Source organism: Lethenteron reissneri, chromosome 33 (genome assembly GCF_015708825.2).
Source record: "Lethenteron reissneri isolate LAM-NWPU_2019-01 chromosome 33, ASM1570882v1, whole genome shotgun sequence".
In the NCBI taxonomy this organism is placed as follows: Eukaryota; Metazoa; Chordata; class Hyperoartia; order Petromyzontiformes; family Petromyzontidae; genus Lethenteron; species Lethenteron reissneri.
The window spans coordinates 10,567,871-10,592,528 of record NC_083811.1 but is presented as its reverse complement, the minus strand read 5'-3'; the positions used below and the strand labels follow the sequence as shown (position 1 = coordinate 10,592,528).

Here is a 24,658-nt window from a genome sequence, read left to right as displayed (position 1 = left end):
ACGAAGCTAAGTCTAGCTGTAGTTCTTTCATAAAACCATGTCCTTGCAATTCAATTATTTTTTAAAATTTTGTTTTCCAAACATTCCTTAAGACAAGGCTGACCATGGTAATTAGTAATTAAAATTAATGCATCATTTCCATGGAAGAGTGTTACACAACAATAACATTGTTATTAATATTCCTGCATTGTTTCTCTGGAAGAATAATACACAACAAAATACGATTACGTTTTGATTTTATTTTATTGACATGTCGTCATCATCATCCAAGCTCCATCCACTGCTGGATGAAAGCCTCCCCAAGTCCCCACCTTTTGTCCCATGTATTTGACACCAAACACCCTGCACAACCTTGTAAACGAGCTTCTGCCTCTGAAACGAATATTATCCAGGTTAAACGTTTTACTGGTAGGAACCTCCTGATTACACCAGCCCACAGGGGATTATTGTGTCCGTCCGTCGTGCAGGGAGGGGCTGAGTGGGGAGGGGAGGGTGGGGAGGGGCTGGTGGAGAGGGTGGGGCTGGGTGGAGAGGGGAGGGTGGGGAGGGGCTGGGTGGGGAGGGGCTGGGTGGGGCTGGGTGGGGGGTGGAAGGGGTGGGGTTGGGTGTGGAGGGGCTGGTCACCCCGTGGTGCCCTTATAAAACTCAACGTTTAACCTACTCACGCCGGCTTGTGCCCGCCCTCACAGTCGGCCATATTTGTGGAATACACCACGCCGCCGTTGACCTTGGCCATTGACCGAGCAACCCAACGTTCCTACCAGCTCCCTCCGTAGGACTGTGTTAATTAAACAATATATATTTATTTAAATATCATAACTCAAGAGAGTACTTATAATTGTATTTACGACGCACTCCAGAATAAACTCAACACTATGTTATGGTGATTGGGGAATATTACAATTACGCTATAAAATGTAAATTGAGCCCAAGTGGAATCTGTACGTTGATTGTTGAGCTTTGTAGTCAATTCATGTTACAGTATTTGTTACTGTGATATGCTGTATTGCATTGCTCTGCCGTTATATGTCTTGTTTTTACTGTATTTGCCTCGAGGCTCTATAAAACTCCACATAGAAATCATGCTAACCGATACAAACCCTGTACAAATGTCTGCAATATGTGTTTTAGTGGTTGAGCATTGGCACTTTTATATAGAAGTGTACAAGCCATGCAAACACAGCGAGGAAAATGGATTCGATAATTGTGAAGATAATGCTGCTAATGACGGTGGTATTGATGGTCACGTTGATGATGATGATAATGATGGTAATTATGATCCTCAACATTCTCATTACTCTCCTTGGGTAAGATGTTGCTACTATAGAGGAAGAGGCTGCCTGTGTATCTTACCTGCTGGCCTTGTATTTTGCTCTCTGTTCAGTGCCCTTGTCATCATACCCCTGGTGGTCACCATAATAACCTGGTATCAACCGAGGCCTTCAGATTCACCGCACTGTTAAAAAGTACATACAATTTACAATTTAAAATAACTTTCACATCTTTGTCAATCAACTGCCGGATACAGCCCTCCCCATGTAGCATCGTTTCTAGATGTTATTCGACCATACATCACCCACGCTGGTCAATGCGGGTTGGTAAAAACGGTAACGCCAGGACGGGTACCAAACAAACATCACGCCGAGCTGTGTCCCAAAAAAAAAACAATCGAGATTAGGTAACCAGTGTCTGTATGAAATGCCTTGTCCGTTAAACCTGGAAAACACAAGACTTGTGCTGCCAGGCAAGACACTTCCTCCGCGAGACGAGACGCTCAGAAGGCCGGAAGGGCTGCCCGTGGAGCCAGGGACTTCCTCTCGCTGATTTGTGGGTCCGCAAAGACGTCTCGAGAGCAAACAAACATCGCCACGCGAGCGAGCGAACGAGTGCCGTGCGTGTTAGAGTCGAGGGCAAGCAGGCCCGCTCATAGCGCACGCAACCGAAGCAGTGGCACAAACCAGTCAATGTACACGACGACACGCGCGTCTCTCTCTCTCGCCGTCGAGGCAGGGATGCGGTGTGAAGTGCAGAGATGTGAATGCTTAGCAGCTACTTTTAATGCGGTTGGATCGGTCACCGGTCAAAAAAAACCCAGACATAATATTTAAATTTCGATTTAAAGCGTTCGTCACTGCAGGGATTCTATTTCCTGGTTCTTTCGGTAAAGTCACGTAGAAGGGAAATAGTAAAATAATACAAATAAAACATAATAAAATAATTCTCACGACGTTTCGGCCACAACGCAAGCAGTCGTTCTCAGGTGAAGAACAGAATCATTCAGACGCTGTCTTTCCGACAGACCTGTTCTTCACCTGAGGACGGCTGCTTGCGTTGTGGCCGAAACGTCGTGAGAATTATCTTATTATGTTTTATTTGTATTATTTTATTATTTCCCTTCTACGTGACTTTACCGAAAGAACCAAGAAGAGACATAATATTTGTATGTATTCATAATCAACGTTTTTGGGTTAAAACGCGTTATTTATAAATGTGTCGTAACCCTCCACCACCCGACACGGCCAATCAGCAAAAAAAAGTGTCACGTTGACAAAAGACAATTAGTTCACTGCTTTAGCCCACCGGTGTGTTGAAGCGTGAAACCACAACATTTACAATTTTTGAGTACGTTGATTATGAATAATATTGGTCGCGAAAGCCTACGTGTTAAATTTGTATGTATGTTCTCAATGTGGGTATAGTGGGGTAGTGTATAGTAGTGTATACATTTAGTGTAGTGTATAGTAGTGTATACATTTAGTGTAGTGTATAGTATGTAGTGTAGAGTCGTGTGTATGTATGTTGAACTTCTTTTGCACCGTACGTAGCCAACCGTGCTTATCAGAGGTGCGGGGGAAGGACAACAAACTAAGCGAGCAGTTGGAAAGAAATTGGTTCTGATTGTAGTATAGTGGTGTCGTGTTTAGTGGTGTAGTGTATAGTGCACTGCATAGTAGTGTAGTGTCTAGTGTATAGTAGTGTGTGTGTATTATACTTTGAACTTCTTTCGCACAATACATAGTCAACTGGGCTACTCGGAGGTGCGGGGAAAGACAATAAACTCAACACAGAAATCAGTATAAAGAAATTACAATTTTAACGTATATTGCTTCAATGGCCTCATAATATCATAAGAGCGTTCCAGACGGCCACATAAGCGCATCTGAGAGCGCACGATGCGATGACCGTCTTTGTTCGATGAATATTTATTTTGCTCAAGTATGATGTTGGACTGCTCTGCAGACTGTGTGGTGTATCATTTACCAAATGTTAAACAAGTTGCGTAGGCACGTCAGCAGATGAAAGACCCCTCCACAAGTGTGGAATTTTCATTACTGCTTCAAGTCTGCAATTACCAATGCTTATTTAAGCACACGCACCCTTTGACTATTGGATGATGGAAAATAAACACTCTGGCCTCGATATGTCTGTTGATGGCACTAAAACGTAATTTATGTAATTAAATCCCATCATTAATGGAACCAAGTGGCAGTGGATCAACCTTTATGGCCCATTAGGAACAACTAAGATGTACAACATTAAGTGAACCTTCACCAAATAGATGCATTGCACAGATTGTGTCTGGAGCATTTGGAGATTGGTTTATTCTTGATGTAACCCAGGTGCCGATTGCAAAATAGGCGATGGCTGAAATACATTTCCACGTGATAAGCCACTTCGTTGAGCTATCATTTGTGGCCAGGTCACTTGAGAAAAATAAGCTAATACCTCAGTGGGCTTTACCTGGTAAAGAAAAAAATCATTTTTGTTGTGATTTGCTTACCTTTCCTCTACCTTGCATTCTTATCATGTAATTGTATTGTTTGTTGTTGTAACTTCCCGACTTTCCCCTATTGGACATCTGTGAATAAAAGCTTTATAGGTCATCGGATTTCTCCAATACAAGATAAATAAAGATTCTGATTCTGACTCAATTGGGTTATTTCCTCTCCTGGTTACATCAATAATACAGCTGCGGGAGGCTTCCACAAGTGCATTGATGACCACCATTCTGTCGGCTATGGCTTTGCTTGTTTGATATGGTTACAAAATACCTAAAAATCCATAGAGGCAGGCATCTGATTTACAGTTACGTAACGATGCTCAGTCAAATGGATCTCAGTAGACTTCGGTGTTGTTGAGTGAAGAGGCGTTCCAGCAAGTTGGAACATGTTGGGGCATTAAGAGAAGCATATAAATATGGGCTTAAAAATAAATGCGTCTAATTATGCTTTGTAAGCTTTGGAGCTGGGAGTCTGTGGGGCAAACGGGAATGACACCACTCGCCGTCCTTTTCGCTTCTAAATTAATCGCTCCGTTAGGTAAGAGATTGCTAATTATTATGTAAAGATTCAGTCTTCTTGGTTCTTTCGGTAAAGTCACGTAAGAACCAAGAAGATGGATCCCTGCAGTCACGAAAGCTTTAAATCGAAATTTAAAGATTCAGTCTTGGTAAGGATGCAGCGAGCAAAACTGTTGTGTCGTCATCATGTACGTATGTATGTTGAACTTCTTTCGCACCGTACGTATCCAACCGTGCTAATCGAAGGTGTGGGGGAAGGACAATAAATTAAACGCAAAAAAGCAGTTCTCAAGAAATTCTTTTTAAATCTAGATTTAACCGTGCATAGCTCCAGTGGCCTCCTAATATCGTAAGGAAGAGCGTTCCAGACGGCTGCAGAAGCACATCTGAAAGCGCGGGATGCAGTGGCCGTCTTTGTTCGATGGCCAGCCAAAAGCCGCTGTGTGGAGACTTAAGTGCACAGCAGGGATACTCCACTGACTTGAATTTGCAAATATCATTTTCAGTAATGGTTACCCCCCTTAATAAGCTGATTTGATATTGTTTACCCAGGAAAAATATTTGATTGATGGCCCAAATTAGATTTTACTCGAAAAGTGTTCGTAGAATTAACGACTGCAGAAAAATTGTGCATAACACTAAAACTTCATTCAGATAGGTATGAAACCTACCACCTAATTGGCATGCAGGTTTGTGCCTCATGCAGCTAATAGCTGCATCTGCATTAACTCCAAACTGCTGCAGCTGCAGGTGGCGATGATCCACCTCCCTGAAAATAATTATATTGTGATGAAGTATCGTTGAAGAATTATTGTCATTCCATATAGCTAGATACATTTTCCTGGAGATGATGCTGAAAACACATTTATTGAACAAAGTGTCGTCTCTTTCTCACCGTCAAGATATTGCAATCTTTAGTGTCTTGTGTTTAATCTTTTGAGTACTGCAGTACGATGTGTCTGACAGCACAACGGTGGCTCAGAATTATCTCTTAAGTGCTTGATTGGGTCATCACCCACCACAGGGGTGAATGTGAACTGGTGTAGTAGCACTGTTGTCAACATTTATGTGAAACTCTTCACTATAGCCTTGTTTTTCTAGGTCATTGAACAACCCAAGATCCATCACATCAATCATTTCCAGACCACATTCACTCACTTCCAAGAGCTCGGAGGCTGTGTACGTTACAATCAACAATTTGTTGTAACGTAAATTATTTTAAAACCAACACACTTGATGTCACTGACTTTTGGCGTATTGCTTCTATGTGTTTCGTCAATTATGTTGCCGTGGTGTCACAGATGTGAACTCAGTCAATGCAGCATGTTAGCTACAGTTTTTGTCTGTATACACTTTAAACACTGATGCCCTGCAACACTTTAGTTATCAAACCAACGCAGTTGTATTCTTAAATACTACGTGAATATTATTTTTTTTGCGTGTCGTACATGGGTGTTGTGTGTGTGTCAATTAAGCCTTACAATTTCAATAACAACATTTGTGGGGGCATAGCAATTGTGTCGTGGTTAATGCACTCTTGTTTGAACCTGTTTATCTGATATTGATTCCTGCCCACAGCTCATATCAGTGGCGAGTGATAGCTGAACCGGTCCTGGGCCTCCCTTCACCAACCTGTGCAGCCAGCGTGGTGAAGTATGGTCAAACACCCCCCCCAAGGCTGATGCGGCATTGAGAGGCCGTCATCCAAAAGTGAATTTAAAAACTGCTGTAAAATTATAACAGTAAATTTCATATATACACACAAAACATATTTACGTTTTTAGATGATGATATCTACTTTACAAGGGATGACGAACAAAAAACGAAGCGACAGATACAACAATAAAATGCAAATACACAAGAGATAAAAAAATATAAACATGACGTTCAATAAAAGCAAAACATGCACACAACGTATGAAAAACATGAACGCTAAACGTCAAATTGAAATATTGCAATAGAACAACTTACCTCAATGCGCACGTAAATATGTTTATTACACAATTACATACTGTACGTGTTTACCAATCAGAGGTTCAATGTACGACACGGTTTTTAATCTACACCCGCTTTGAGCGATAAAACAAAACAAAATCTGTGTCGTACATTTGCCATCGCGATCGCCGTGAGCACAGAGCACGGGCTCCAGTGAGTTGATTAGGCGAAGCAGTGGGATGCTAAGTCTATGGGACCGTTCTCAGTTGTACAAATTAATGTTTTCTCGCCTGCTAATTTGCAAAATTGTATAAATCTCAGATAAAGCACGCATGCCCTCTGCCCGCGAGTAATTTGATGTGCAATATTCTTACAGACATCATGCTTATTTATTCACTTTGTTCTCTGTCTTTGCTGCATGAAGATACTCGGCACTGTAGTAAGACTTGCTTGAAGGGCAATCTATTAATTAGTGTGAGATAAAGTGACTAACATCAGTACATTGATGTACGTTTTATTTGACCGTGGCAATGTTTGCTCATGATTTTGGAAATCTTTTTGGTGACCCCTGCTATGTATGGCAAGGTGATGGTTTTTATTTGGTCCTCATATGGTTCTTTTCCAACGGTTCGGGCCATACATAGTAGGGGTCACGAAAAAGATTACCAAAATCATGAGCAAACACAAGATCCAGGTTCATAAAATTCGTGATCTGATCCCATCTGTGAAAGATGTGATCCCTGACATGCAATACCCCGGGGTCTACAAACTATGCTGTGTCTGCGGCAGTAGTTACATTGGGGAAACTAAATGACATATATCGGACCGTGTTCGTGAACATAAGGCAGATCTGAAACACGGTAGGACCAATATCTCGGCCGTGGCTGATCATTGTTTTAATGTGGTGGGCTCACACGAAACTGATTTCTCTAAGACGAAAGTACTTTGCAAACCCACTGGCTATCAACAAAGATTCGTTCATGAAGCCATCCATATATACAGACACAGACACAATTTCAACCGAGAAGATGGGTACAAACTGAGCAACCATTGGAAGGACGTTATCAACCAGTTTAAGTCATAACTGGCTGTGATGTTCCCATCCTACCACCTTCCGATGTTAGTTGTTATTTTCATCTCTCCAATTTTACATTCACAGGTTACATTTCTCACACTTACACAGCCACCTTTGCGCGCCGACCTAGAGGTTGCGACTCTGCGATTTCCCATTAACATGCTAATCTCTCACATTAACATAGCCACCTCAGCACGCTCGCCGTGGAGGCCGCTCACTGATCTTACATTAACATGCACATTTTTACCTGGCAGCTTTTTAATTGGTGGAAAACCCACCATCGTCGCGGTCGCTCCTCACCACTTACATTAACATCAGCTGCCCCGCCCATGCTGCTGACATTTGGACTACGCCCATTTCAAACCTTTATAAACAGTTTGCCTTTAGAAGCTAACCCCCTTTTTCTGATGACGACCGCTTGTGTTGCGATCGAAACATCGTAGTTTTTTGTTATTTTCTTTGAACCTATCTACGTGGCTTTACCGAAAGACCCAAAGAATATGAATTCCTGCAGTCACGAAAGCTTTAAGTCAGGACGTAACCGACCATGACTTTTTTTACGAAGAGACACATGGAGAGGTAATGTCTATGTTGTGACATGAATCTTAATAATATATATTGGAGTCAAATGAGAGGACGAGACTGAAAATGTGTGGGTTGTTTTCTTTTTAAATAGGAAATCTAATCAAGATGATTGCTCCCTGGATGATGACGGCACCATAATACCACGTGTTACGCAGGCACCTTGTAATGTCGCGGCGTGGGTAGCAGAGGTGGGACAAAGTCATTGTTATGCAAGTCCAAGTCGAGTCTGAAGTCATCAAATTCATGACTCGAGTCTGACTCGAGTCCAAGTCACATGACTCGAGTCCACACCTCAGAGGTGGGACAAAGTCATTGTTATGCAAGTCCAAGTCGAGTCTGAAGTCATCAAATTCATGACTCGAGTCTGACTCGAGTCCAAGTCACATGACTCGAGTCCACACCTCAGAGGTGGGACAAAGTCATTGTTATGCAAGCCCAAGTCGAGTCTGAAGTCATCAAATTCATGACTCGAGTCTGACTCGAGTCCAAGTCACATGACTCGAGTCCACACCTCTGGTGGGTAGGGAGGGCAAGAGCAATCAGTGCACGACTCTTGCTAAAGACTGGGGACCGCACGCACACGAAACAATGTGCGTATTGGTCCAGTCTGTGGAGATTAAGGTCCACGGTTCATGTGAGCAATAAATATAGATATTGTTACTAATTTATTGCTCGTGTTGCTTGTGCGTACGTAAACGAGAGAATAAACATAAAAGAAAGGACTGAAAAACAACGTGGAAGAGAGAACAACATTTTGCATACAATTCATGGCTATCATTCCATCGCTTTATCATCCTCGGTATTATTTGTGAGCTTAAAACCTAAAGTTTAAACCAAGGTGGCTTCAACTCACGCTGCACCTGCCCGCGGTGCAGAGATCAAATACGAGGGACTGTGGGTAGAGGTCGGGGTGAGGCTGGTGGCACGGGCCGTCCCGTTGCGATCGCTACAAAAGGCCCTCTCTGCACGCGTTTGTGACCTGAGCCGTGCGGGAATGCCCAAAATTAGATGTTATCACGGGGTAACAATTAGCTTGACCTGCGATAACGTTTGCTGCTTTATGGAGTGATACATTTGTTGTTTGCCACAGAACAAATGGCCCATTGTAGATGGAATCAATAAACTAAATACTGTCACTCAATAGGTGTGCCGAGCATTGAAATAGCTCTTCGATTGCCACCTTTATCCCGAATCTGCACGCGGAATTTGCACACGGTCATTATCGGGGACAGATGAATGTGATAATAGGGCACACTGCTTACATTTCCCGATGCTCCTCTGAGCTGCTGATGCATTGGCTACTTAATGAAGCTGGACAATTATTGACTAAACTGATTTACTCAACTCAAACAATTGTCATGGCATAATACATATGATCCATATGAATACAATTACAGTATACTGTATACTATCAGATTCAAATAAGGACATTGTCTTTGGGTCTTTCGGTAAAGACACGTCGATAGGTTCAAAGAAAATAACAAAAAATAACAAAAAATAACAAAAAAACTACGACGTTTCGATCGCAACACAAGCGATGATGACTGCTCGTGTTGCGATCGAAACGTATCTACAGTACGTGACTTTACCGGAAGACCCAAATAATATAAATTCCTGCAGTCACGAAAGTTTTAAGTCAAGATTTAATAAAAACATTGTGACAATTTGCGATTATTGCTGCTACCAAACGTTTCAATTACGATATTAATTGTGTGTGGGCGATTCCACAATGAAATTAAATTAGTTTTAGACGTGGTGACAGCATTGAGAACATTATGCATCACGTAGACTTGCTATATAAGAACACCGAGAGCCCGTTTCTCTGCAACAGAAAATAGGAGACAGCTGTCACTGTTATGTCTTTCTTACAATCCCGTATTCAGAGTACTCTCAGTACAAAATTGTAGTTAATAAAATACCAATATAATATGTATTGTCAGGTTTCTTTTTTTAATATATATATTCAAGAATAGTCTGCCAAAACAATTACATTTAGAGGAGCACAGAATGAAAAGCTCGAGCAATTGCAAGTGAACCATGTTAGCCTTCATTATTCGTTACGCCCATCTCTTAGGTGTCGCTATCGTCTTTCGAACGTATTCCGCCGTTTCAATTACATTTCAATTTGGCACACGGAAAATCCCGTTTAGCCAGTTATGCGGCTAGTTTTAATGGCAACGGGTCCGCAGCTAGTAACGATCGAGCCAGCTGAGAAATTCGAGGCATAGATTACACTGGTCAACAAAAAAAAAGCATTTTTTTCTGGCCTGGACTAATTTCAGGGTGCTGATTCCAAATCTGATCTCAGATTTGCTCTATCACATTTCATTTTATGCTATCGGCATACCCCATTTTCATTGATTTTACCCGAAATTAACTCTGTCACTTATGATTGCAAGTTGTTGCGAGTCAGTGACTGCTTTAGTCTTAAAATATGGTGCTGTATTTTTAGGATAGTGTGTTTATAATATCATTGTATGTAGATATCCACATTTATTTAATATTTTTCTTCTGCAGTTTTTATTGAAAATGCAATATTTCATATCTCAAAAACCTGACGTGATAGACAAAAACTGATGCCAGATTTGGAATCAGCACCTCAAAATTACCTTAAAACCGTTGGAATACCTTATGCCAGAAAAAGTGTGTTGACCAGTGTTAATTTTCATCGTAGTATATGATTTAAAATGAATGAAAGCCATGGGCTTCATTAAAAATCTGATAAAATCAGGTTCTGCCTCATGCTGTAATTCAAATCATCATGGAATTTGATCATGTGCACGTGTCTCTTGTCCAGATATTGTCATTTTCAATATGCATATGCAGTATTTTATATATGCACGTCTACATTTACGGGAGCATCGTGTCGGCGGAGTGCCCTGGCCAATAACATCTGGCAGCCCAACAGAATTTGTTGAACTGGCCACACTGCTTATGAGATGCAGAAGGTCAGAACCATTCTAGAGTTTGCTTATTTAAACATATGCTGCTGGATATTTGGTACTGTAAGCCAATAACTAAACAAGATTTTATTTTGCATTGGAGACACATACGAGTTATGTTTACATGCGATTTACTTCCACACATATTTTACTTCGGTCCTAAACAAACAACGCAATAATGTGCTTTGCAATGCTTTCATGACTGTTGAATCTTTGACCTTGATCTTGTGTAACGTCGTAAACTGTTCAAATCCCCCACCGCGACCCCAATGATCCTGGAAGCATTTTACCATTAACACATTAAAAAATACACGCGGGTGGGAGTGCTTACTTGGACGCAAAGGAGCATATTCCTGACATTTATAATTACGAATAAGTGACCTGCCTACAAGACTCTGTCCGCATGTCGGCGTGTTTTGACAGCTGAACGACCCCCCGGGGAAGATGCATCTACATTAAAATGAGAGTTTGGCTTAAATCATGCAGACCATGTATGGCGTTACCAACACATCACTGGGAAATAGTGGGGGGTTGGTAAACGTTCACAACTCTCGTTTCATACTAAAAATACCATGTGCCGACCGAACACTTGCATAAGAGTTCTGACGGCGTCGCCAGCATGGACTCCAACCCTTAAAAAAATCATTGAGCGGTTGTTAAGGTAAATGCTTGAGTGGTTAACGTTCCATTATTTTTAACGGTACTATAAACCATTGTAACGTGAACACTGCATTGTACTACGTATACTATATACTATGTATAATGCAGTACCAATAAGACATCCGTGTGAGAGCTACCACGCGCATTTGAAGCCATTGGGTTTGACAGCACGGTGGCGTGCGTCAGGGGCCGCACCAAATGCCACCAGATCCACAAGTGGCCCACGGGCCTTGCAAGGACACACACTGGTCCAGAGGTTCACTCACGGCTCCGACGTTTATCAGAACATTTCCAGACAGGTCTCGTCGGTTTTCCTGACAGTTCTGGGATTCCTCTTCAAGTGTAGTCGGGAACAACGCGTCCCGACCTCGTGTCAAGCTCCGTTCTCTCAAACCAACCTCGCTGGGTTTAGAACTTTACATTTCTGGGACAATTATCATTGATGATTATCAGCGACTGAGCAGTTGGACCGCCGCAGCTATAAACCTTCCGAAGTGACAACACGACGTGATGACATTCATTGTATGGTACTGCTCAACCAGAAGAAGACGGCTGCTTGCGTTGTAGCCGAAACGTCGTGAGAATTATTTTATTTTATTATGTTTTATTTTTATTATTTTATTACTTCCCTTCTACGTGACTTTACCGAAAGAACCAAGAAGACTGCTCAACCAGTTCACGATCAAATATCCGCCCAACATCTCCCGGATTGTTTTCACTCATCACCGGGGGAGATCGATGCCAATTACGGTAGACTTCCTGGCAACCCTACCCATCACACAACCCGCATCGGTCATCATGGTGAAATATGGTCAAACACCCCCCCCCCGCCCCCCAAACCTCCACCCCATGGCTGACTGAAACGGCGTGGGTAGGCCTGCAACCCAATGACTGTAAACATACATTTTTATATTAGGACAGCTGATAAAGAAACGCGTAGGAGTGAGTAGAGGGGGCATTGTTTAGTTGCTGTGCGTAGGGGCCCCGACTAGCGGCATCAGATCGGAGTGTTAGTCAGCGAGAAGGGAGCGCATTAGCTGCTGTGACAGGAGAGAGTTAAGAGAGTGGGCTAGGAGAGAGAGTGGAACATGAGAGTGAGATGGGAAAGTGGGGCAGGAGGGTGAGACGGCAGAGTACAGAGCGTGGAATAATAATGACGGTGATGCTTGTGGTAGTAAAAGTGTGTGTGTATATAGATACCGTGGGGAACGGTGTTGCAAGCACCAGTGACGATTATCTGAATCGGTCCTGGACCTCTCCGAGGACAACTCAAACTCAAATGAGTACCTGATGCGGTGTGTTAAACATTGTCACTGGGGAGACAAAGGCGACCGGGTGTGGTTTTGTCTACCCAACCCCTCGTGTGCCGTGCAGGCCTTCAAATGCGCCCACAAACAGCACTTGCCCCAATAGTCTGTTAAGGCTGCACGGGGGATCTTTGTCTTTGTACGCTTGTACCGGAGCGGTGGCGCAGCGGTTAGCGCGCTGCCCCACGAACTCACGGCCACCAACAACCAGTGACGATTGTGCGAACCGGTCCTGAACCATCCCCGAGGTTCAACTCGGTCTCGAACGAGTACCTGGCGTGGTGCTGGCCACCCTCTTGTGATCGGCGCACGAACAGCACCCGGCCCCAAGTTTTTGATCATCGGGGAATCTTTGTGATCGACAAAGATGAAGGCTTTGTTGTTGACAAAGATCCCCTGTATAGCCTTTGACAGAATGTTGGGGCAAGTGCTGTTAGCGAGGGGCACACGAGGGGGGGGGGGCGCACCACGCCCGACCGCCTTTGTCTCTCCCAGTGGCGATGTTTGTCACAACCGCACCAGGTACTCATTGGATGCTGAGTCGACCTAGGGGAGGCCCGATACTGGTTCAGATAATAATCGTCACTGGTGTTGGTGGCCATGAGCAGGAATTGAACTCGGGAAACGCAAGCGAGCACAAAGACAAAGAAGCCCCGTATAGCCTTTAACATACTTTTGGGGCAAGTGCTATTCGCGAGCACAAAGACAAAGAAGCCCCGTATAGCCTTTAACAGACTTTTGGGGCAAGTGCTATTCGCGAGCACAAATACAAACATGCCCCATATAGCCTGGGCAGACTGTTGGGGCAAGTGCTGTTAGCGAGCACAAAGACAAAGATCCCCCGTATAGCCTTTAACAGATTGTTGGGGCAAGTGCTGTTAGCGAGCACAAAGACAAAGATGCCCCGTATAGCCTGGACAGACTGTTGGGGCAAGTGCTGTTAGCGAGCACAAAGACAAAGATGCCCCGTATAGCCTTTAACAGACTGTTGGGGCAAGTGCTGTTCGCGAGCACACCCACACGGAGAGATGCATCCACAGTCTACACACGGCACAGGATACACGTGGACTTCTGTAGGGAGGGGTAATAGCGAGAGGCTGGGCTGCTACTGCTGCTGCTGGTGGTGCTGGGTGCGCGTGTGGGTCACTCACGGCGCGCCTGCCTATGGGGGCTGCCGGTTTAAAATAGCATATAAATAAATAAGTGCGACAACATTAAAACAAGGCAGAGAGACGCCGGGCAGGTTCACACACAGCACACGCAAGACAGAGAGACGGGCACCACCACCACAGAGTGAACATCGACGACGAGCGTGGAGAGGGGGGAGATACACGCAGGCTCGGCTGGGGCGGATTAGCGAATGACACGGAGCAGAAGGGGCTCAACATCGTCAACGTCGTCTTCATCATCATCGTCAGACGTCCGTGGCAGGAGCGAAACTTCAGTTTCTTTGCGCGCGTCTGGCGAGCGAGTCGGAGGACTTTAAAGTAGCGCTGTTGTTTAGAGACCGTCGTGGTTTGGGAGTTCGCGATTCATATCGAGAGAGAGAGAGATCAGCTGCGTGGATCACCACCACCATCATCATCACCATCAACATCATCACCACCATCAACATCATCATCACCATCAACATCATCACCACCATCAACATCATCAACACCATCACCACCATCAACATCATCACCACCATCAACATCAACACCACCACCATTACCATCACCACCACCATCACCACCATCACCATCATCACCACCGAGCCACCACCTGGCCGGAGGTGGCCACGCGCGGCCGCTCTCGCTCACGGGGCTCGTCCACGATGAACGATGTGAAAGTCGTCGTGCTCGGCAGCGACAACGTGGGCAAGTCCGGTGAGACAGTCCTCCTCCTCGTACACTCCACACAGACACACAGACACACACACACACAGACACCACACAGACACACACACACCACACACACACAGAGACACACACACTACACACACACACAGACACACACACTCCACACGCACACTACACACAGACACAGACACACACACAGAGACACACACACAGACACACACACCACACACACACAGAGACACACACACTACACACACACACAGACACACACACAGAGACACACACACTACACACACACACAGACACGTACACACAGACACACACAGACACACACAGACACACACAGACACCACACACAGACACACACACAGACACACACACACACCACACACACACACAGAGACACACACACTACACACACACACAGACACACACAGACACACACCACACACACACAGACACACACACAGACACACACACTACACACACACTACACACAGACACACACAGACACACACAGACACCACACACACACAGACACACACACACACCACACACACACAGAGACACACACACTACACACACAGACACACACAGACACACACACACACACACACACACAGACACACACACAGACACACACACACCACACACACACAGAGACACACACACTACACACACACACAGACACACACACACAGAGACACACACACTACACACACACACAGACACGTACACACACACAGACACGTACACACCACACACACACACAGACACACACAGACACACATACACGTACACACACACACAGACACGTACACACCACACACACACAGACACGTACACACCACACAGACACATACACACACAGACACACATACACGTACACACACACACAGACACGTACACACCACACACACACAGACACGTACACACCACACAGACACATACACACCACACACACATACACACATACACACCACACAGACACACACAGACACGTACACACTACACACACAGACACACACACACCACACACACACACCACACACACAGACACACACACACACACACTACACACACACAGACACACACACACAGACACACACACAGACACGTACACACTACACACACAGACACGTACACACTACACACACACAGACACGTACACACCACACACACACAGACACGTACACACACACACAGACACGTACACACACAGAGACGTACACACTACACACACACAGAGACACGTACACACTACACACAGACACGTACACACTACACACACACACCACACACACACCACACACACACAGGCCTACACACTACACACACACAGGCCTACACACTACACACACACAGACGCACACACCACACAGACACACACACAGACACACGTACACACTACACACACACAGACGTACACTACACACACACAGACGTACACACACACACAGACGTACAGACACACACAGACGTACACACACAGACACACGACACACAGACGTACACACACAGACACACACACTACACACAAGCACAACACTACACACACACAAACATACACACACAGAAGTACACACACACAGACACAGACGTACACACACACAGACGTAAACAGACACACTACACAGACACACACACAGACGTACACACTACAGACACACACATACGTACACTCTATACACACGCACAACACTACACACACACAGACGTACACACACACACGGATACCTCCTCCGCGTTCACTCTATAACACAACTCGTCGGCGTGGGGAGGCAAGTGTTGTTAGCGAGCACCTGTTACGACGGCGTGGGCCGATAACGCCCCCACGCCCAGCCGCCTTTGTCTCTCCCCACGGTGCTGATGTTCGCACACGGCAACCAGGTGACATCGTTCACGGCGCACAAAACCGGTTCAGATATTTGCCACCGGTTTCTTTGTCGCTCTGCGAGAGGGAGTCGAACTCGTGTCCGCTGCGCAGTGCGCTAACCGCTGTCCCACCGCTCCATGAAACGCGAACACCACCACACCGCACGCAGATGTGCCCCCCACATTGCATGCGAGAGTTGCGTGTGCCTAGGGCGGGGGTGTTCTTTCTGCGGCGAGGTAAGAAGTTGGAGTGTTGACATGCATTCGAGTCCTGCTCACGGCCACCAGCTCCATCTGGACCGGTGCTGGGCGTCCCCTAGGTTGACTCGGCCTCAAATGAGTATCCTGTTGCGGTGTGTAAACATCGCCGCTCGGGGAGACAAAGGCGGTCGGGTGTGGTGATGGCCACCCACGTTCTCCGTGTGCCGTGGGCCTTCATAGGTGCTGATCGATACCAGCACTTGCCCCTATCGTCTGTGAAGGCCACACGGGGGATCTTTGTCTTTTGCATGGTGGTTGTGATGGGGGTGATGATGTGATGGGAGTGGTTGTATTGTGGTGAAAGATTTGGTGGTGTGATGGATGGGATGCTGGTGCGGATTTGTGATGAGCTGATTATAGTGCCCGGGTTTGTGTAATATGGTGCCGGATAATGGGTTTGATGATGGGTTGTGGAGTGTTGTATGGCGCGTTGGGGTTGTATGATGTGATGCGCTGTTGATGGCTGTTGGTGATGGCTTTGGGTGGTGTAATAATAGGGCTGTGGATGATGCGACTCTATGTTAGTGCGCTCTGATGAAATGCGTGGCTGTGCAGTAATATAGTATGGTGTGGCTGGTGTATGTTGCTGTGTGTGTGTTCGTGTGATGGGGTCACGCGTGGTATGATGAGCTGTCGTTGAGTGTTGTGATGAGGGATTTCGGTGGGCTGGTGTAATGGGGTGCTGGTAAGCTAGGGGGGGGGCAGGTGTTTTATCTACGATGAGTGGTAGCGTGAATGAATAGTGGGTCGTGAATGTAATAATACAGCGGCCGCGTCTCAATGTGTGAATGGTGAAATTGTTCAACATCGTGACGAAGCGTCTGTGTGGCCGTGTAATATGATTGCGGTGCGCAGTGATTTGGGATCTCGTTTGGTGCAATGTTTGCTGATGGGATCGAGTGTTGGGTCGTGGATGTGGTGAGGACCTGCGTGGCTTTGGTGTGATGCAGAACTGTGCAGAGTGGTGGAGGTCACGGGGTGCGCAGTTGCGATGCTGTCGGAGCAGGCTTTTATTAAGATGATGCCGTGGGCATGATGAGACAGGCGAGACGATGAGACAGCCTGAGAGGCGTTTGTTGGCCCCTGGATTTGATCACGGAATCCTCACGCCCGCGTTTACGGAGCTGTTTGCATTCTGCGTGAGATCACACGGTGATTAACACGAAGCCTTCAACGCTGATGGTTGCCAGCTGGTTGGCTGGCGTTGCAGCTTCCTTAGCAATGCGGCTGTGTTTGTCTTTGTGTCTGTATCGCTGTAGCCGCACGCAGGCTCCACAAACTAAAAAAAATTAACCCGTAAAAACAAAGTTTTTCACTATAAATCCTTTATGCGTGACGGCTAGAGTCCTCTCGTCCTCTGGCTTGAGATGGCTGCTACCTATGGGTCAGATGATTGTCTGCCACCATTAAGCAATTGGTAATTAAATATAAAAAAATCCTAAAAAGTGTAAAGTTACGGAAAAAAATTTCACGAAAATAAATTGTCACGCACAACGAGTCTGTGTGCAAAATGTCAGCTCGATTGGATCATGGGAAGTGGGTTAAAAAACGACCGAAATATTTGCACGGTTGTAAGCGCACAAGCAAGGAAGTGAACTTAATATAAAGGATTTAAAAAAGGTTTATGAGTTCAAATAATCTTCGGGCGCGAGTCAAAGCAATAGGAACATCTCTCCTACGGGGTAGGAGAACGATCGTCGCTTCAGGGAAAGTGAAAGCCAAACGGGTTGTTTGAACTGCATTTAAGGGAGTGCCTGGTCCCGTCACATGAATGTGGAATTGACGCCACCGGTTTCGCGACCAACGATAGAACATTAGGGGATATTTATTTACGTGAATACAGGACGGTATACAAATGAGATGAGGTTCATTTTCATAAAAACTCACTGAATTGAATGGCCGCGTTTGTACTTTGGAATCACTCACTGATGCCTCAAGCAATGGCGCCCCCTTCCCTCCCTTGAGATGCTGAAAGTTGGTAATTTACTTGATATTAACCGAATAATATTCACTAAATGTGTTTTGATTATTAGTATGAATGTAAGGGCCCTAATTTTAAAAATACGCTTGCCATGACTGGAGCACCTCTCCCTTGGGAAGTTTCTAGATCCGATGCCTTTCATAATCTCGCTCGTTCTTGTTTTTCCTACAGCCCTCATCGTGAGATATCTTACCAAGCGCTTCATTGGGGAATACGCGTCCAATTCAGGTAAGACGACGGGACGCCCTTTATAAGGAATTCACAATGCTACATGCATCTTGCCTCTACCGTATTTGCTGATGGTGTATGCTTATTGTGTACACGTGCCCGGAGCAGACGTTGGTACTATCTAAGGTAACAAACTTTAGTGGTAGCTATTTATTTACATGACTAATACGAGTGGATTTGCATGATAACCCACTCATTTCAAATGCTTGTCACATAATTCGCTGTTATTAGCCACATAAGGAAATTGGAATCACGAAAGTTACGCCACCTCGGGTAGAACCGACAAGTGAATTGACTGCTCTGGGCTCATGGACTAAGCCGCATGCCGCTGGGAAGTTTCAAGATCTCACAGACCTGAATACTGCTTAGAATCTTAAAACGTACACCGATATTCTTTGGGTCTTTCGGTAAAGTCACGTAGATAGGTTAGAAAAAAATAACTAAAAACTACGACGTTTCGATCGCAACACAAGCGGTCTTCTTGAGGACGACCGCTTGTGTTGCGATCGAAACTTCGTAGTTTTTTGTTATTTTCTTTGAACCTATCTACGTGACTTTACCTAAAGACCCAAAGAATATGAATTCCTGCAGTCACAAAATCTGTAAGTCACGCACTCGGATAGCAAGCATATACACCCAATCAAATAAATTTGATCGTAAGGAAAGGAATTCATTCTAGATTTGAAGTTTTCGTGACTGCAATGATCCATATTCTTTGGTTCTTTCGGTAAAGTCACTTAGGTGAAAAAATTAAACAAAGGAATTGTTTCTGGCTTTGCTACACATTGCAAAGCACGTAGAGGAGTAAGTAGTGTATTTTGACCTACAAGAGGATAAACGCCAACGGGACAGGTGTTAGCTAAAAGGTGGGCACAGCCCTGTGTATCAATATTCACTCTTGTTCTGTATTAGCAGAGTGACACGCGGTTTGCTTTGGGCAATACACCCAGGACCCTAGAGCGTGCTCTGCTTGCTGCGTTAGTCGAGAACAGATCAAGATTTGCCGCTCCACAGCGATGGAGGAACACTGCACTTCAAGTTTGTAAAATATGATGAGTCTTTTTTTTCCCCGTCTGTAATTGTCAGCTACAGATATTTGTGAGTGCAGTGTTGGCGTTGTGTGGTCTCAGAGGAAACATTGGCAGACGAAAGGTCATATAGACTTAAAGGGCAAATTATTTGGTTGGTTCACTTTCGGCCTTCAGAAGAGCTGAGTTGTTTGAGAGTGCATTAGTTAACTGACTGCAAGGGCTGCATTACATCAAAGCCCTTTGTACATAAAGTATATCGATTTTAAGTCTATCTGACGACTACATTTCTTATACATTAACTTCTTAGTTTCAGTTATAACTTATTTTTTTCCTCGCTTGGGGGGCCATGCGTCTTGCTAGTTTATTGCTATATATAACTCACTGTGTTTTCACATGATGTGTGTATTGTGCTTTATAAACGCACGTGGGGGTGGTGGTGACGATATTGAATGGGGGTCTTTTAAATTCCCCTCGATCCCATGGACAGGAGCCAGCGTCTGGTTAAAGTCAACTGTGCGTGCACGTGTGTACATATAGGTCGACCCAGCCTCAAACGAGTACCTGGTGCGGTGTGTTAAACATCGCCACTATGGAGACAAAGGCGGCCGGGCGTGGTGTTGGTCACCCACCCCCCTCGTGCACCGTGCCGGCCTTTATAGGAGAGCTTGCTGGCAGCACTTGCCCCAACAGTCTGCCGAGGCTATATGGGATATATTTGTCTTTGTGCATATGTGCCCAGTGACCTCCCAGTGTATAAACCCGCAATGCATTTGACCGAGGAAAGCCCAACTTTAAATGTACCACCGTACAATGAGTACTTGTGGCACAATCTGCACCTGGGGAATTCTGGCAGTCCGTTTCCTCCTGAAATCCCGTAGCCGGCTAAAAGTCTAATTGGGGTGTGTGGGTGGGCTATTGTTTGCCGAGCGGAGTGGGGTTCTCTCCCCCCTCCCGCCTCCAAGCTCCTTCCAACAATTCAGGCTCAAAAAACAATGGGCTCGATTTCCAAGACATCTTCCAGTAATCGTCTCCAATAGTGATCGTCACCCGCGTGTGATTGGAGATGCTCACCGCCGTTTCGTCATCGTTATTCACATCCAGCGGCTGCTCTGGATTCATACTCTGGCGCGCTGTCGACCCGTTCACGTGGTGACACTCTGTGTGTGTGGGGGGGCATTATGTAGCCTCGTTATACCGATGCATGTACGTGTGAAAATATACAGCACGTACACTCATTTATTACGCGCAGCAGTTACTATGTCATGTTTTCCACTTGCACGTGTACTGCTGGATCTAATCCACTGCTGGATGAGAGCCTCCCCATACTGAACAGGCTGTCAGGAATATTTGACCATACTTCACCACTCTGGTCAGTGTGGGTTGGTGAAAGTGGGGGGAGGGGGAGGAGGAGGGGGCTAAGAAAACAATAGATTTTGTACACTGCCCTCTGCTGCCCATAATGTCTATAACGCCACCCGTCATTCGACCATGGTGGGTCGTCCATCCAAGCACTGCCCAGGCTCGTGGTTTTTTAAATCCTTTATATTAAGTTCGCTTGCGTGCTTGCCTGCGTGCGTGCTTGCTTGCTTGCTTGCGACCGTGCAAATATTTCGGTCGTTTTTTAACCCACTTCCCGTGATCCAATCGAGTTGACATTTTGCACACAGACTCGTTGTGCGAGACAATTAATGTTCGTGAAATTTTTTCCCAAAATTTTACACTGTTTAGGGAAAACAAATTAAATATTTAATTACCAATTGCTTAATACTGGCAGACAATCATCTGACCCATAGGTGGCAGCCATCTCAAGCCAGAGGACGAGAGGACTCTAGCCGCCACGCATATAAAGGATTTAGAGTGAAAAACTTTGTTTTTACGGGTTATACTTGTTTTGGACCTGTGTTGCATACTCGGAATGAAGGACGTGGGCAGGTGCTCCAAATCGAGGGCAAGCACATGTATTTATTGTGGTTAATAGCAATCTTGTGAAGAACAGCACCGTCACTCTGTAAAATGCAACAGCACGTGTTACACGCAGCAATTCTTCCGAGTCGCCATTAGCCCATGTGGCTGGTTTACACGTGCGCTTAAGTCTTGATGAAATCCGGCGATGTTTCAACTGCGTTTTATACAAGGTGGCCGTATGTCCCACGCATCTGCGTGCAAGCCACTGGACCAGTTTGTACAGCCTCCTGTTCAAATTCCTGCTGCCTCCTGCCCAGTAATTTCTGCCGAGTCGTGTGAAGTGGTCCTTGAAAATGGTGCACAATTGTAGGCCAGTCGGTAAAGTCACGTAGATAGGTTCAAAAGAAATAACAAACCTATCTACGTGATTTTACCGAAAGACCCAAGAATATGCATTCCTGCAGTCACGAAAGCTTTAAGTCAAGATTTAATTGCAGGCCACTGTGCTCGTATAATAGCCACAAATAATTATAATACTTCTAGCCCATAAAGAAACAAACAAAAATGTGCATCCCTATATAGCCTCTGACCAAATCACCAGGTATGTGCCGGGTCTGGTCAGATATTGGAAGCTAAGCTGGGTTGAACCTAGAGAGTGCTTCAGTGGGTGACTGCCATGCGTAACAGGTGCTATAGGCTGCGGGGCTACATGGTTGACAGCAGACCCACAGTTGTACTGTACTTCTGTGCTTCCACATTGGTTCTCTGCACCTTGAACATTAATCACCAGTCAACACTGATACAACGTGGCAAAGAATGCTCAAATAATGGATGGAAGTCTTCATCTAGCGATTGATTGACACAACCGGTGTACCTGTACACATGTACATAAAGCTTTATACCAGAGGCAGATATATATAAAAAAAGACTTCCATAATCACAGACACTGAATTTATATAATACTGTATTGTGTGCATATACACACACACATTGCCCAATTAATTCATTGTAATCTATATCAATCATTGCCCCCCAACTGGAAAAAAAAACAAGCAAAGCGTCTCTATGTGTACACGCGGCCGTGAAAATGTAAACACAAACTGAGCTTGCACTGTGTGCCAATTTGATCATTTATGTTGCTGCAATGATTTCACACGAATGTCAACACACCCCCACGTTACGAGCGGCACACCGGCGCACTGGACCGACACAATAAATAAAATTCCCTCGCACATACAAACAAAGACAAAGACCCCCGTATAGCCTTCGCAGACTGTTGGGGCAAGTGCTGTGAGGGAGCACCTATGAAGCCTGGCACGGCACACGAAGGGGTGGGCAGCCAACACCACGCGCGGCCGCCTTTGTCTCCCCCGTGGCGATGTTTACACACCGCACCAGCTACTCATTTGAGGCCGAGTCGACCTAGGAGATAATCGTAACTGGTGTTAAGCACAGCGGCGCTAACCTTTGCGCCACCGCTCCCCGCATGCGTGCACACTCCCACACGCAGCCTACAAAGCCCCGTGGTGTGCTCTTTCCACGTGACCAGTTGGGCTCAGAGGTCGCAACCGGGTACCCGATACCCGTACCCTACCCGATACCCGGCTACCCGTACCCGGCCGGGTATGGGTACCCGTTTGCGACCCTGGTGCGGCCGGGTACGGGTAGACCGTGAGTCACTGGTGAGTAACTGTTTGTCACTCATTTCCCAACGTCCTGTCTCTTCTCACAATTCAAGTTCCTAGAATCAACCCACCCGCGCCTGCAACATGGCTTCATCCCAGAGGTCGCAATCAGGTACCCGATACCCGTACCCTACCCGTACCCGGCCGGGTACAGGTACGGCCGGGTACGGGTACCCGTTTGCGACCCTGGTGCGGCCGGGTACGGGTACGGGTAAGGAATCAAAACCCGTTTGCGACCTCTGGTTGGGCTGCACCGGTGTTGTCCAGCACCTGCTCGACTCTCCCGGTAGACATGTCGGTGAAGCTGCCCATATGCAGTCCAAGTTCAGAGCAGAACCCGATAGATATTTTTGTTTTCAGGAGATAAAGAAATGTAAAAACGTGATAGTCATTTACCCGCCTTGGTGTCAATCTGCTGGACAACGGCATCCCCAAAATTTGAGTTGCTTTATATCACGAGTTTCGTAAAGTTTATTAAATCCCCCTCCCCTTCCCCACCACCTCGGCAAGTCGTGTGTGGTGGAGTAAAGTCTCGGTGCTTCCACCTCTTACCATTGGTCTGGCCAGTGTGGAAGAGTAGACCAAATACCCTCTGTAAAGTTGCTCTCTGGAGCTTTCTCTGGTGGAGGGCCCTTCCGCCAACAGTGACGCGAACAGGCAAATGCAGGGCTACACCTTTGCCTCTTTACTCCGGTTCAGTCACCGACGGCTAATAAAACAAAATGCCCTGTTGATGTTATTAATGTACCTGCGAGGTTATATATAACCTCGAAGCAGTTTGGTAACTCGCAGATTGCTTAATGTTGAATGAAGCAGATGTGCGGGCTTCAGTGCATCACTCTCCAGCACACACACACATGCACGCGATGGACCGCACCATCAATCTGCCAACTGGAAACACGAAGCACTTGTTTGTGTGACCACCCCTATGGTCGGTGCCAAAAAGGCAGCCGCCGTCTTTATTTGTTTCATTTGTAACCGTAATTTGTATCCTGTCTAATGCGCGAGCAATATTTACGTGCTAGAATACGACGTTTCGATTGCAAC

General features: G+C 45.7%; 1 protein-coding gene across 2 annotated transcripts in view; it reads left to right on the top strand.

The window, feature by feature from the left end:
* The first annotated feature begins 14,013 nt into the window (after positions 1-14,013).
* RERGL (RERG like) overlaps positions 14,014-24,658 on the top strand; it is a 29,065-nt gene continuing 18,420 nt past the window's right edge. Inside the window, exons 1-2 of one of the 2 annotated variants that reach the window (XM_061564593.1) lie at positions 14,014-14,672; positions 18,934-18,990. In XM_061564593.1, the coding sequence (XP_061420577.1) occupies positions 14,621-14,672; positions 18,934-18,990 (109 nt within the window). In that variant the 5' untranslated portion in view covers positions 14,014-14,620. The remainder of the gene's footprint in view (positions 14,673-18,933; positions 18,991-24,658) is intronic. The other variant, XM_061564592.1, reaches the window with a different exon arrangement.